Genomic DNA, 16,345 nt, shown 5'->3' with positions numbered 1-16,345 from the left:
ATTTGTAACTTTGTGCTTTGTTTTTCTAGTATTTTTAACTTGTTCTTCTATAGGGGTCCCTCCTGTTCCTTAAAAACTCTTTATTTTTTGTAATTAAGAACCCTTAATGAGCACTTGATTTCTGTTCAAGTTCCTTAAATCGCTTTAAATTCTACTGTCTAAAAGGCATGCCACAGCAAGTTCAGAACAATCTTCTAAGTTTGTAATTGGAATTCCTTAGCTTCACTTTGTCCTTACAATCTTTATTTTTGTGAAATTTAGAATGGCTCTATGCTTAGTTGTTTCAAAAGTTAAATTTACTTGTATTGCAAAATTAGCGGGACATTTTAATTATTTTTTACTTATTTAATTTTTTGGTGTAGAGAAGTACAGTAAAACATTCTAGTACAAGCAATTTAATTTGCATATTTGAAATATGTTTGGTAACAGTACCACCTTTTAGTTTGGCATAATATCAAATGACATTTTTTAAGTGATATTGCTATAGTGCAGCTCTGAGTTGAATTATGACCTTGACAATGCTTTCCTATTTTTTGGGTAATGAAGAAGGGTAATTAGTGCTAAGTTGAGATGGATTACTTTCGTAGTTGTTGTTCAAAAGAGTATTCCAAATCAAATCTGCATCAATAACTGACCCCCTTATTACTGAATTCGCCAACAAGATGTAAACAAGGTCGTAGATCAATTAACCGGGACCTCACTATAGTTGGTCATCAATTTTAAAGTACAGTCAAACCTCGTTAACACTAAATCAACAGGGGTGCCAAAATATTTAGTCCTAACTGATTACCGCATTTTGTGTAAGCAGACAAGTTTTTGTGTCTCAGAAAATATAAGAACCAAAGTACCTTTGTACAAAAACGTACACCCAAGCATTTATATTCGTAGTTCAAGTAAGAAACACAATTTGAAACAGGCAACGGCTATTCGGACAATTTCTCTAAGACAGTGCATTTTCAAACACTACATGTTTTCACGAAAGTAAAAACTATAAATTCCAAATGAATGGACATTTCTCTACTCATTTCTTGATCTCAAGACTGGATTTTCGCTGCAGTGTTGACAGGTAAAAAAACACTTGATCGCAGACCTCAAAACCTCTACATGGGCAGAACAAGTGTCCAGAATCAGGCTTTTTTTTTTCACGAAATTTTAAATCGAGGTTTGTCGGTCACTTGGTGAAGATTTCACTGTTCATCCAAACTTTTCTACTGCAAGTGTCGTGGTTTTCCCAATTTTCCTGCCCCTCTCTTCCATAAGTAAAGGGGCCTTACCCCCTCACTTTTCAGAGCTCAAAATTAATAAATAATAGATTGAAAAATGATTTTTCATAGGATGAAATGGTCCATTTCACGAAAGTAAAAACTAAAAATTCCAAATGAATGGACATTTCTCAACTCATTTCTTAAGAAGGGAAATTCAAAATGGAAGAGGAAAGTCTATGGTGACTCTTGGTCCCGATTTGCGAAGCCATATTACACATTTTTAGTAGTTAGTACTGACTTTAATTATAAATAATAAAAGCCAGTAACATAGCCCAATTTTACAAAAAAAAGTAAATCAGCTTTAGGGCATACGCCTTCTAACTCCCACTTTTTTGGTGCACCAGCCGCCTATCAGAGGCGGATCTAGAGGGGGGGCAGTGGGGGCCATGGCCCGTACCAAAGCCTTGTGATTGTAGGAATTTTTTTAAGAAAAAAAAAGAAAAATATTATGAGAAGATAACAAAATTTAACACTTGTGTTTTACTGAAAAAGAAGTATAGGCCTTAATTGAGAGATAAATTATGTCCCTATCCTCAAAACAAAACTTTTATTTCCAAAATTTTTCTCCTTCTTTTACATCATTTCTTGATTCCAACGGAAACTAGTTTATCTAACCCTTATCACTTAACTTGTTTAAAAGCAACTTAAATGAAATTTTTTGGAACTTCAATTACAAACGATTTTCGATAGGATTCCCTCCCTCCTTAGTTTATATCGGATGATAGCTTTAAAAGGAAATTTTTGGAGGAGCTCGCGAATCTTCCATCCCTTTCTAAAATATGCATAAATATAGTTAAAAATCGAATTTTTAGAGCCTCAAGGGAAAATATTTCCAGGAAGGAAGGATTCTAAGCACCTTCCCACTTCCTTTAATGTAAGCAAACAGTACCTAAAGGTGCATTTTTAGGCTGGACAGCTGAAGAGCTAGAAGAGCACCCCTTCTCTTCTAAATTCTCAATGTATAATTACAGAATATTTTGGTTTCTAAGCTTTATTTTCAAAAAGTATTTTGGGGCCAGCTCCTGAAACCCGACCTTTCTCCGTATATCATCAAAAATAGGCAAAATCCGTTTTTAGTTTCCGAATTTTCAAAAATTACTTGTATAAATTTTGAAACATTTTTGAGGGAGATTCCTAAATCCACCCCTCACCTAATGTCTCGATACCCCGAAAATTGAGTTTTTAAAACTTCATTTTAATAAAATTTCTGAGGAGTTATAAGGGCCCAATTTCCTAATAGGCAGAGTAGGCAGCTGCCTAGGGTGGCAAACTTTTCAGGGGCGGCAAATTTGCTATTATAAAACACATTTTTTTAATTAACTTGTTATTCTTGAAAGTAAAATAGTAGCAAGCTTTCATTTTCCACAGAGACAATTTTTTCTTGTAATTTAATAATGATTACTGTCACACATCTTATGATTGTCAAATGTTTTTTAGTCATGGTATTTGACGAATCATCAGCAAAATTTGCGGAATAAAAATTTTTTGGGAGATCACTGTGATCATTTCATCGGGGCGCCTCAGAATGTGAAACACCATCATTTCTTCATAAGTTTGACAGTTTGAATCTGGGGAACACTTTTTTACGTTTTTTTGAGTCAAGGAAATTTTGCTTCTTTAGGGGGGGGGTGGCAGATTTCAAGTTTGCCTAGGGGCGGCATGGAGCTAAATTCGGACCTGGGGAGTTTGTTCAAAAATTTCGGATGGCCCCTCCCAAAACAATCGGCTGGATCCGCCACTGCCGCCTATGCGTGTAATTAACAATGTGAAGAGGTCAATAGACTTTCTAGTTGAAACGAGTCAACATGGAAACGGAGAAATATATTTTCTGTCTTTGAACTATATGTTAAATTAGCAAAAGTGTAAATGTATGCTTATGTGTTTTGAACATTATTGTGCGAGCATGTCTTTCCTAGTTGATTACATAATGAAAAAATATAAAATTCAACCACAAGGAAATCAAATAAATAAATACCTTTGTGCTGAATAATAAAGTGAGAAAAAACAGCTTTTTTCGGATGTCTTTTTCATCCATAAGCTCATTACTTTTTGCATTGAAAAAGACGTTCCCTGTAACTCCGAAACATGTGCTTGCAGTAATCTGCGAATTTGTGCTTTTCTGACGCTGTTTTTTCTTCCTTTATCACAAGGAAATCATTACACAATGAAAAGGTAATCCTTTATTTTCTTGAAATGAATGAAATAACACTGGAATCGAAAGCGAAAATAATAAAAGCTATCTTTCTATAAAACGGGTCTCCTCAGTTTCGCGACACGAAATCCCCCCCCCTCCTGTTTTTCAACTTCCATCCATACCTTTTGATATATTATAGGGGAACAAATTTGAAATGTCGGCGAAACTGGGGATAATCCCTTTGAAAGATATTTTGTAGTAAATTACTGCCCTAAGTCAGGGATAAGGCAGAAATATTTAAAATACACCGCCAGCTCAGGTATTCCATCCAAGCACTGCAGTTTCGTGCTTTTTAGCACTCAACAGCCCAAAATAGAAATCGCCTGAGCTGGAGGCGAAAAACCTCTAAAACCCTGTTTATGCAGCTAGATTCATCCCGGCGTCAACCCGGCTTCGCGAAATAAGGCTGTTTTATGCATCCAACCCGCCTTCAATGCAGGAGCGAATTCCCTCCACCTACATTGAAGAATTATTGGCGGATTTTTCCCACAGTGCATTGCGTGGTCACGTGTCTCCTCCTCGTGTGTATTTATTTTGGTGTTGTTGTGCGTGTTCTTTTTGCGTTGGTGATTTTGTTTCGAAACTAATTTCTTCTAATTATGGAAAAATCCAACTGCAGCATTCTATGGGATAGCATCGAAACGAAAGCGTAAGGGAACGTAAAAGAGAATCCAGGATTTGACAAAAACGGCTCTTCCTATCAACCCGGCTGCAATCCCCCTTTTATCCACTTTCCGCTTCAACCCGGGGTGAAGCCGGAGTGTGCATAAACAGGGCCGGGAGCCAAGACAGCCAAACAAATTGGTAGTTAATGTAGAATTAGCGCACCAGATGGTGACCGCAACAATGGTGCGGTTCAACTCAGATTGATCGTAAAGCGTGGTATTTTGTAGTAAACCGCCCTAAGCCTACTACCAAATACTATGCTTTGCCATCAATCTTTTAGTTGAACCGCACGATTGCTGCAGTCACTCATCTGGTGTGCTAATTCTACATTAGCTACCAATTTGTTTGGCTGTCTTGGCTTCCTTTAGAGGTTTTTCGCCTCTAGCTCAGGTGATTCCTATTCCGAGCTTATGAGTGCTAAAAAGCATGAAACTGCAGTCCTCGGATGAAATACCTGAGCTGGCGATGTATTTTAAGCCTATAAAAGATGTGTTTTCACACTGCAGTATTGAATAATGCGTGATATAAACTAGTTTGTAGACTTTTAATTACAATTTACAAAATATAGAACAATAATTGAACTTTTTTGTGTTAATATGAATAAGTCTTCCAAAATTATAGGAGAAAATGCATTCTTTGTCATTATGTAGAAATATTCTGCATAAGTGCTTTTGGGCAAGTCGGTGAAGATGGAAAAGTCGATGGAATGTATCTCAAACATGGTTTTCTTACCTCTTCCTGCGTCGAAACACTTTGCCTTTTTATTATAGGTCAGATAATAACATTTTCAACCATGAGTGTAAGACTTTCTTGCATTTAATAATTACATGCATTTTTCTATGGTGCTGAGATAAGCTAGCCAGAATATTAATCCGACAACCATATTTGACATTCTTGTAGCATTTTTTCAGTTCATAAGACGTTTCCAAGGTTTTGTGGAGCTGTGCTACATCAGTATGCAACGAATCATGAGAAAACCTGGTGTAGAAATATCATGGTTTTAACTTCAACTGATTTTGCGAAAGATTGTCATCACTATTCAAATACTAGATAACCAGAAACGGGATGATTTATTTTGATGAAAAAAAGAAAATATAAAACCTTATGGAGAGTTACGAACTATGCCTTTTGTATTTGTGAAAAAAAAAAATGTTTCCTCATACTTTTGATCCTGGACAGTTTTTTTTTTTTTTTTTGGTTGAGGAGGCTTTCCTTTCTGTTAGTGATTTTGTCGATATCGTCATCGGTGCTATGAAAGCAGATTCTTAACTTTAAAAAGTTGCTCAGTCTTCTCCATGTGCGATCCTTATTATGAAGATCCTTACTGATACTTCAATCTACTTAAGTTTGATTGAATTTAGAGTCTGCTGATTGTCCAACTGTCCTGAGACGTCATCTCAATTGCTGCCAGGTAAGGAAGAAACTGTCGCATTCTGATCTCAGGCGGCAAGTTACAGCATGAACGCGTTCCTGATTACAATCCATAACCGTAGTAATAACTAGACACACAACTCCGTAGGAGCAACCACAGGCTGCGCCTGAAAGCGGGAGGATTGAGAAATCGCTACAGCAAACGTTATTTGTGTCACACAAAAGAAAGATAACCTGCACTTGTCGTTTGAAATTTGTAAATTTCAGTCGACGATTTACAAATTTCAAATATTACCTTTGAAAACTTTTCAGTAAACATTTTCTTATTTAAATTTCAATCAGGATTTCTATTAGTGTTTTCAGTCGCTTGCCCGTTTATTTGGTGGTATCGTTTGCCTAGGGAGCCAGTTTCTCGTTGTGCATCTAGTTAATACTAAATCTATGTCACAATCACGTTAATATATGGCAGCTGAACAGTGGATCTTTCAAGTGGCACCTTTTTGCATTTCTCAACGTACCTAAGTAAGTCTTTTGCATTTACATTCGAAGCTGCCGCTCAGGTTCGATGAGTACTGCAAACTACAAGCACCTTGATCCCGTTAGTGTCAATTTATTGAAACAGGTTTACGTACTTTATGAAGGAATCACAAAACATTAATACGTGTAACACATTTTAACACAGAAATAGTGTTGTTGACCATAGCAGGGCTTACTTAACCTTATGTATTACGAGTCTGTGGACACCATTACTTTCATATCAGGTCGCGCACAGGTCATAGCACAGTGAGTATGTAAATATACTTCTTATTGTCATTTAGATTTCTTCCTGCTGAGGAGGGGTTCAATGTGTCAGAAATCACAAAGTAATGTGTCTGTATCAAGAAGTGATGTGTTGGGGGAAAAAATCATAAGGAAGAGCAACATGCAAAAATGGTGTTGAAGCTTTGAAGAAAGATGTACGGAGACTCAAGATGCATATTGACAGACCGTTACAGCTTGAACTTCTCTTCCTAGGATTTCCAATCGTTTCCATGGTATTCTAGCTCAGGGGACAAAAAGTTTGGTTCAAACCAGTGTCGAGATTTGGCTGCAAGATCTGGCGGCTGCTTTCTATGGCAAAGGTAGAGAAAGTTAGTGCCTCACTACCACAAATGTGTCAATTTGAATAGTGACTATGAAGTGAAGTGGAGGATACATGATATGTCTAAACTATTCGAAACTAAAGTTTTCATTCTCACTATAGTTTTTATTTCGTATCGATCGGACCTGGAAAAAAGAAAAAAAAAAAAAAAGCCCCCGTACGTGTATTTTCTCATGAAGAGGGCAACACTTCGACTTCATCGGACTCTGTAGGCCAATAAAGATGCCAAAATACAGTTTCCTCCCTCCGTCTTTTCTTGATTACAACCTTCGCCTTCATCCTAAAACAATCGAGTTCTTCTACCTTGCAGAAATGAAAGGGGCGCTCTTTTCCCCGAGACTTGGCCATCAAGGTTCGAAGAGCGCGTGCCTGTCCCTGATGGCTTTGGCGATCTCTCGGTGGATCATGCCATCTAGGCTGCTGCCCATCCGGGAAGGGGGTCTCTTCTCGTTGCGTTCGTTCAGGTCGCAGGCACTGCGGCTGTTCTTGCGGCTCAGTCGCTGCAGCGACTTGGGCAGGATGGAGCGACCCGCCGAGTGGGAGCGCCTCTTCTTGGGCCTTGCCGGGAGAGGAGGAGGGACTCCCTGGATGTCGGCGCATCGGACTGGATTATGGCCCGGCAGGAGCTTGACGGCGCCGGAGAACGATTCTGTGAGAAGAAATGAAGAGTAATTTATATCAAATGGGAACATATCCTATTTTTAGCTATTTTTAGACAAAAGAGCATTTTATGACTTTTCCTAAATCCTTCAGATGACATTTATCAAATCACTTACTCTCAAGAAGTCCAAACGTGGAAAATCATATTTTATTTAAGGGTAAAGTGTGGCTTTTTGATCAAAAGTTAACGAATCCGTCCTCTGCACGTTTTGTTTTGAACAAAAGGGGACATCTCTTGAAAGAATCTGTAGTACGAAGACTTTTAGATCGAAAGGAGTAGTGTAAAAAGGCCGGTTTCCCTGCAGCAGGCGCAGCCGGCTGCGCCTGTGACCTCGCCTGGTTGCGCCTGCCGATCCCACCTCCCGACCTTGGGGTTGACCTTGGGTTGCGCCTGAATCTTGAAGAAGATGACGGGGTTTTCGCCCCTCCTCGTTTTCGCTCGGCTACGTTTTCGCCCTTCCTCGTTTTCGCTCGGCTACATTTTCGCTCGAGTTTTTGGACTTTGCCGTGAAAGGTTACAGGGATATTTTTAGACTTTGTCGTTTTTACCGTGAAAAGTTTTTGGACTTAGAATATTTTTCCGTAACCTTATACGATGGTTTTCGAGTGGCAACCTGTTTAGGGTATGACAAAACGTCACAATTGTTGTCATAAGAATGTGTGATACTTTTTGTCATGCCATCCTCATGAAGTTGTACAGAGCTATTTCCAGTGTTTTTTTTTTTTTTTTTTTTTTTTTTTTTACAAACATACTGGACTTTGTCGTTTTTTTTACCGTGAAAGATTTTCCCTACGTTTCTGAACTTTGTTACAAAATAAATTTATGTTTTAAGTTGACGGTCCCACCAACCAGCCCGGTGTATTAAATACACCCCATCAACTTCTTTTCATCTGCCAATGCAATTTGCATACAAATGCAGATCAATTTTGAAGATTTTTCACAAGTTAGATCAATCAGCTTTAATATTCAATATGATTTATACATTTTCATGAGTTATGTTTTAATCGCGTTATTAATCGTTTACACTGTCATTTTATTATTTTCATGCATTTATTATACTTGTAAAAATAAATCCCAACTCTGTTATATTTATCATTCTTTCGGTGATTCTTTTTTTTTCGGACTTTGAATAATTTCGACGAATGGTTGTCAAGACAACCAAAGTTTCGCGAATTTAATTATTTTTTGAATATTTTTCGCGAATTTGATTATTTCAATGCTTTATGAACTTGGATTATTTTTCATGAATTTGATTATTCATTTTAGAGTTCGAATATTTTTTACATTCAGGTCTTAGACTAATTCGACGTTTTTCGTTCTTTTGATTATTTTCGAGCGTTTTCAAACTTTAAATATTTTTCACAAAACTTTTTTTTTTTCATAGTACCAATCAGCTTTAATATTCAATATGATTTATACATTTTCATGAGTTATGTTTTAATCGCGTTATTAATCGTTTACACTGTCATTTTATTATTTTCATGCATTTATTATACTTGTAAAAATAAATCCCAACTCTGTTATATTTATCATTCTTTCGGTGATTCTTTTTTTTCTTTTTTTTTCGGACTTTGAATAATTTCGACGAATGGTTGTCAAGACAACCAAAGTTTCGCGAATTTAATTATTTTTATTTTACAGAGTGTCGGGAATCGAACACCCAAACTTTGAGTTAGCAAAAACGTATGCTAACCACTATGCTATATTTTCCATTACACTTTCAGTCTTAATGTGAATCTGTACCATGACAACGAATATTACAATTAAATTAATTTTAAAACCATCAGTTAATTCACTCTTTAGTACTAATCATGGCATTTCATTAACTGTATTTCAGCTCATAATTGAAACTATCATCATTATTATTATTTTTCATAATAACAAAGTTTTCACTTAAGTAAAGATTTATTTAAATACAACCCATTCGAGAATTTAGATTTGGTTCAATGCTTGGTGGACTTGAAATATATTTTAAACTTTGATTTTCTTTTTCATGCATTTCAAACTTTATCATTTTTATTTTTTCTAACTTGTTAAATTTTCTTAACTAATTTCTTTTTTCTTTGTCAAATTGACAAATATTTTTTCTAACTTGTAAAAATTTCGAAGAAATAATTTTCTTAACTAATTTTTTTTTGACTTTCATACAACAAAATATTTTTTCTTACTTGTTAAATTTTCGAAGAAATAATTAACTGAAATATTCTTTCACACATTTTGAACTTTAACGTTTTTTCCTGTCATTTAGCACTTTAATTTTTTTTTTCCACTATTTTAGCGTTTTTCAATTATTTTCAGTCTTTAACTATTTTCTTAACTTTTTAGTCTTTAACTAATTTCAAGCATTTCAGACTTAGATTATTTTTTCGTGATTTCGATTTTTTTTTAGTATATTTTAGAGTTTGATCATTTTCTCGCTTGTTTTTACTTTATCGTTTTTTTCCGATATTTTTAAACTTAGAAATTTTTCACAAGTAGTGACAGGAATCGAACCTTCAAATTTTTCAAAACGTTATCATGTCTTCAATTTTTGCAATCATGTCAAACTTGCAATCAATTTACTCTTAGCATTAATAAACACTTATCATTAAGAAATTTTCATGGATTTTAAAAATCAACTTATTTAATTTTTTCCAGTAAGCAAATTGCGCACTCAAGTTACATTCCAACACTGCATATACGTTTCAAGAGTTTCATTGAATTTATCACATTCCATTTAATTAACTCTAATAATTACTTTTTCATTAATACTTAACTTAATCATTTTATCATACATTTATTCCAGTTACAAAATTATGCTTAGAAGTTATTTATTTTTCTTAGCACAAGAGATTTTAACATGTTCCTACTAAAATGCTTTTCACTCTAGTTTGAGTTTACTAAAATAGCAACTCATTTACGATTTAGATTCATTTAATCGTCTTTGATTCTTTTTCATTGTTAATATTTTAAATTATCACATACGTTATTATTTTTATACATTTATCCATTTAATTTTCCAAAATCTACAATCAATTTACTTTTCGTATTAATTAACACTTATCACTATCAAATATTTTCATGAATTTTAAAAATTATCTTCTTAAATAATTTTTTACTGTAACCAAATTTCCCACTCAAGTTATATTTTATCACTACATATGTTTTTCATGAGTTTCACTTAATTTATCGCATTTCATTTAATTAACTCTAATAATTATTTTTTATCATCGATATTTAAGTTAATCATATTTTCCTTTCTTTATTTTATTTTTTTTTTTCATGCAAACACTTTTGATGGAATAAAACAAAATTTTCAACTTTCATGAATTAAATCCCCTCTGAATATTTTATTTTACTTTACCATACTTTACTATTTTACTTACTGCGTTTTACTATTTATCATTCATTACAGCTTTTCCAAAATATTACTTTACAACCAACCAATTTCATTAACAGAATTTTCATTACAATTTATAAATTTCACTTTTATTTAATTATTTTTACCTACGGTAAAATAAAACACATAACACAAAAATGTTAATCATCAATGAAGTACCCAAGAAATGTTAAAATTATAAGTCGAGTATCAAAACTTCATGTCAGCAAATTTTAAAAATAGACTTACCGAAAAATAACTTCTACTGAAATTCATTTCAAAACTTGGAATCAATTTACTCTTAGCATTAATAAACACTTATCATTAAGAAATTTTCATGGATTTTAAAAATCAACTTATTTAATTTTTTTCCAGTAAGCAAATTTCGCACTCAAGTTACATTTTATCACTACATATGCTTTTCAAGAGTTTTATTGAATTTATCACATTTTATTTAATTATTTTTTGATTAGTATTAAACTTAGTCATTTTATCGCTTAGTATTTAACTTAATCATTTTCTTGCTTGTTTTTACTTTATCGTTTTTTTCCCCCGTTATTTTTAAACTTAGAAATTTTTCACAATTAGTAACAGGAATCGAACACACAAATTTTTCGAAACATTATCAAGTCTACAATTTTCATCCAACTAAGTTAATTTAAAAACTTGCAATCAATTTACTCTTAGTAGTAATTAACACTTATCATTAACAAATTTTCACGATTTTAAAAAAATCAACTTATTTAATTTTTTTCCAGTAAGCAAATTTCGCACTCAAGTTACATTTCATCACTTTATATGCTTTTCAAGAGTTTCATTTAATTTATCACATTTTATTTAATCAACTCTATTAATTATTTTTTGATTAGTATTTAACTTAGTCATTTTATCGCATAGTGGTTTACTTTATTATTATTTTTTTTTTTCATACAAGCACTCTTGTTAGAATAAAACAAAATTTTCAACCTTCATGAATTAGAATCACTTTGACTATTTCATTTTCCCAATAATATTTTACTTTAACAACTAATTTCTTTAACAAAATCGATATCATTTATTTTAGTCTTTATCCTTTTCGAACGATACATTCAAATGGACAGCTATACGTTAGATTAAGAAACTTAATCTAAAATTTGACAAATTAAGTTAAAGCCAAATACTGACTAAAATTAAGTACAAAAGACTAACCTTTTTGGGGTGAAATCTCTCAAGTACCAGCTATCGCGAAGTTATTTAAAAACAGTGAATGAAATTGTAATAAGTGGATTGTTAATTATAACTCAATCTCACAAATTACAACTACACGCATGTTTTATTTGAAATCGCTGCATACGGCTGTTTGCCCATCGTCGATTTGCAGAAGGCATGCCGTAAAATCGCAAATCAACTCGGCTGTTGAAAAAAACTACCGTAATCCTACAGCACTTCGGATGGTCCACACACAACGGTGCGAATTGAGGAAATGACTTTATCAATATTTCTATCTACCCTTTACCGATAACAGATAACAAACCCCACGTGCGAGTATGATTCACCCCTTAGCAAGTACGTCTTGTAAGTGATGTCACTGTTTCTGTCCAATTAAAATTAGTTCACGTTTCTCAAATATCAAGCACATAGATCGACAATAGTCTGATGTCAGGTTTTCCAAACAAAATTTTAGATTTTAATTCGTAGTTTCGAATTAATTTCTTTTTCATTTCAAACTTATAAAAAAAATTTAAAGCTTGTAAGAATATTTCTTTCAAAAACAGATTTTTGATTCAAAACAGTATTTTTTCAAACTTGTAATATTTTTCTACTTAGAAAATGAAATAAAAAATTTTTGTTTTCTTTAATCATATAAAATGTTTTTAAGAAATAATTTCTCAAACTTGTAATATTTTTCCACTAATTAAAAAAAATCAATTTTTTTTTCAATCATATAAAAATAAATTTTTAATCTTACAACAATAAATTTTTCCGCAAAAATATTTTTTTCAAATCAAAATAATAATAATAATAATATTTTTGTAACATATTATTTTTTTTTCTTTTCAATCTTTTTTTTTTTTTCGCAAAACTATTTTCTTTTTTTTCAAAAATTTTCAAACTTACAAAATAAAATTTTTTCAACTGAATCTTTAAACGAAATGCTTTAATAGAATTTAAAACTCAATATCACTTTACTCTTAGTATTACTAACCAATAGCACTTAACCATTTACTCTTTGCACTCTAAGTATTAATTAACACACATGCATTAGAAATAATAATAATAGTGTTTAAGATACTTACAAATCATCCACTCAAGCTTTCAAATATCCATCTAGCATGTTATTGTTCATTCGTGTGAGGGAACTTGTAATAAAACTTTACACATCAACCGAAATTATAAGCGAAAATATCACATTTTTAGCACTTAATATAATCCTACAATTAACAAATTGGTTTTAACTTTGAATTTAAGAAAAATAAAAACTATTACACACTTAGTAACATATCTATCGATGTATATTATTTCATGACAAATCACAAATAGGTGAGGATCTTTTATCGATCATGTGACCAACTAAGTTAAGAAAGAGCGTTCTTATCTCATATGAGAATTTATAAGTCTTTAATATTTCTCTTTAATGTAAGTGTATTGATACGTACGAGTTTGTGTATGTGAATATAACTGTGTATTGTTTTCAAACCATTGACATGTTTAAGCTTTACGGTTCTAATTTTGACTTTCCACTTAGCATTAGTCGAAGTCCTTCGCATGTATTAAACTATAGAAATATTACAAAAATTATATTTTCATTCAGTCTTAATTACAAAACCATACAATAAGATGAAGACAACACCGATAGTATAAAGATTACTTACAATAAAGTGCATATAAAAAATATATGTAAGAGTGATTTCAAAGTATAATCCATCAACCATATTCAACAACTCAATCAAAACACAAGTCTCTTTTAAAATGATAAACACAATTTATTCACACACACAGTAAAAGACAATTAAAAAAACTTTCATCTTTAAGTAAAACTCTTCAAAACTTTCAAGCGTATTTTTAACATCGATTGCATCAAATAAATCACACACATGACATTTTAAACATGGACTATCAACATTCAAAGTAACGAAGTCACGAGTCAAGTTTTCCCAATTAACATTAAAAAGAGCCTGTTCGAAAAAAGTGTCGAACTTTCGACCCCTTGTTAATGATTCACATTCATGCACTCTCTCTCATGTAAAAAATGAATCCATTTTTACAATCCACACATTCTTTTTTAGAAAGGTAGTTTATGTTGCATATGAGCTCATCAAATAGTCACTTACGTAGAGAATCAGCCAGTTTACGAACTTCTTGTGATGTATATGTGCTGATTTTATCACATCGACAATCACAGGGATATTTTTTCTCAATTTCCGAAAGGATGTACTCTTTTAGAGTATAAGTCATAAGTTTGTCTTTGACACTACGTGAGATACAAGGGGACGCGTAGCACAATTTGTCAATCTGGCTTTCCAAAAGTAGAACTCTATCAGGCATCAACTGGAACACTTCTCGTTTCAGTTTGAACAATCTTTGCACACTAACACAGATGTTACCATTCGCACTCGACTCTCCTTTTTTATAACAAAAGCGAAATCACGGTCTTCGATTAATTTTTGATTTATATTTTTACGTAGGCTTGAAATAAGTGATCTCCACACATCTGGTTCATCTCAGTGTTCATTTTCATGTTCGTTGCATCCCATCTGTTCATCTTCAGGCTTCAAAGTTTCAGAATGATTTTCACCAGCGTTAGTCATTTTTAACTCTCATAGGATTAAGAGTCACAATACTAAAACAACTTCCTGTGAACTTAAAAAATAAATCAAACTAGGTTTTAACACTGGCGGGTGAAGAAAAATCCTAAGTACATAGAATAAAATTTCACGACGTCTTTCAAAGCTCAGAATCACTCCGCATGACATGGTCAATCACGTGTAATTGATCATGTCAATTTGCATGAGATGCGAAAACGTCATCGGCATTCGGTGTAATGTGAAAACCTGCTACCATCTTAAAATTACTCGTAGTAGGTCAGGATGAAGTTGGAAGTCAAAGTGTTGGCATTTTCTAAAAATCTGAATACTGTGGAAAACAACTCAATTCTGCTCAAAAGTTCGTGTGATATTCTACTCACTCTGAAAATGATTCTCCAAACATCCACTATAAACCAATGAATATTCACTTTAACCAATGAGAAGTGTACGTAAATCTCTTGCTACTGACGTCATAGAATATCACACGAACTTTTGAGCAGAATTGAGTTGTTTTCCACAGTATTCAGATTTTTAGAAAATGCTAACACTTTGACTTCCAACTTCATCCTGACCTACTACGAGTAATTTTAAGATGGTAGCAGGTTTTCACATTACACCGAATGCCGATGACGTTTTCGCATCTCATGCAAATTGACATGATCAATTACACGTGATTGACCATGTCATGCGGAGTGATTCTGAGCTTTGAAAGACGTCGTGAAATTTTATTCTATGTACTTAGGATTTTTCTTCACCCGCCAGTGTTAAAACCTAGTTTGATTTATTTTTTAAGTTCACAGGAAGTTGTTTTAGTATTGTGACTCTTAATCCTATGAGAGTTAAAAATGACTAACGCTGGTGAAAATCATTCTGAAACTTTGAAGCCTGAAGATGAACAGATGGGATGCAACGAACATGAAAATGAACACTGAGATGAACCAGATGTGTGGAGATCACTTATTTCAAGCCTACGTAAAAATATAAATCAAAAATTAATCGAAGACCGTGATTTCGCTTTTGTTATAAAAAAGGAGAGTCGAGTGCGAATGGTAACATCTGTGTTAGTGTGCAAAGATTGTTCAAACTGAAACGAGAAGTGTTCCAGTTGATGCCTGATAGAGTTCTACTTTTGGAAAGCCAGATTGACAAATTGTGCTACGCGTCCCCTTGTATCTCACGTAGTGTCAAAGACAAACTTATGACTTATACTCTAAAAGAGTACATCCTTTCGGAAATTGAGAAAAAATATCCCTGTGATTGTCGATGTGATAAAATCAGCACATATACATCACAAGAAGTTCGTAAACTGGCTGATTCTCTACGTAAGTGACTATTTGATGAGCTCATATGCAACATAAACTACCTTTCTAAAAAAGAATGTGTGGATTGTAAAAATGGATTCATTTTTTACATGAGAGAGAGTGCATGAATGTGAATCATTAACAAGGGGTCGAAAGTTCGACACTTTTTTCGAACAGGCTCTTTTTAATGTTAATTGGGAAAACTTGACTCGTGACTTCGTTACTTTGAATGTTGATAGTCCATGTTTAAAATGTCATGTGTGTGATTTATTTGATGCAATCGATGTTAAAAATACGCTTGAAAGTTTTGAAGAGTTTTACTTAAAGATGAAAGTTTTTTTAATTGTCTTTTACTGTGTGTGTGAATAAATTGTGTTTATCATTTTAAAAGAGACTTGTGTTTTGATTGAGTTGTTGAATATGGTTGATGGATTATACTTTGAAATCACTCTTACATATATTTTTTATATGCACTTTATTGTAAGTAATCTTTATACTATCGGTGTTGTCTTCATCTTATTGTATGGTTTTGTAATTAAGACTGAATGAAAATATAATTTTTGTAATATTTCTATAGTTTAATACATGCGAAGGACTTCGACT

At 33.1% G+C, this 16,345-nt stretch overlaps 1 protein-coding gene across 1 annotated transcript in view; it reads right to left on the bottom strand.

The window, feature by feature from the left end:
- Window positions 1-4,669: 4,669 nt before the first annotated feature.
- The window catches only part of LOC129222095 (uncharacterized), a 157,416-nt gene continuing 145,740 nt past the window's right edge, over window positions 4,670-16,345 (bottom strand). Inside the window, exon 16 of the mRNA XM_054856531.1 lies at window positions 4,670-7,286. Coding sequence (XP_054712506.1) covers window positions 6,985-7,286 — 302 coding nt within the window. The 3' untranslated portion in view covers window positions 4,670-6,984. The remainder of the gene's footprint in view (window positions 7,287-16,345) is intronic.

This window comes from Uloborus diversus, chromosome 5 (genome assembly GCF_026930045.1).
Source record: "Uloborus diversus isolate 005 chromosome 5, Udiv.v.3.1, whole genome shotgun sequence".
Classification (NCBI taxonomy): domain Eukaryota; kingdom Metazoa; phylum Arthropoda; class Arachnida; order Araneae; family Uloboridae; genus Uloborus; species Uloborus diversus.
Note: the sequence above shows the minus strand (reverse complement) of the source record. Positions and strands in the feature narration are given on the sequence as shown.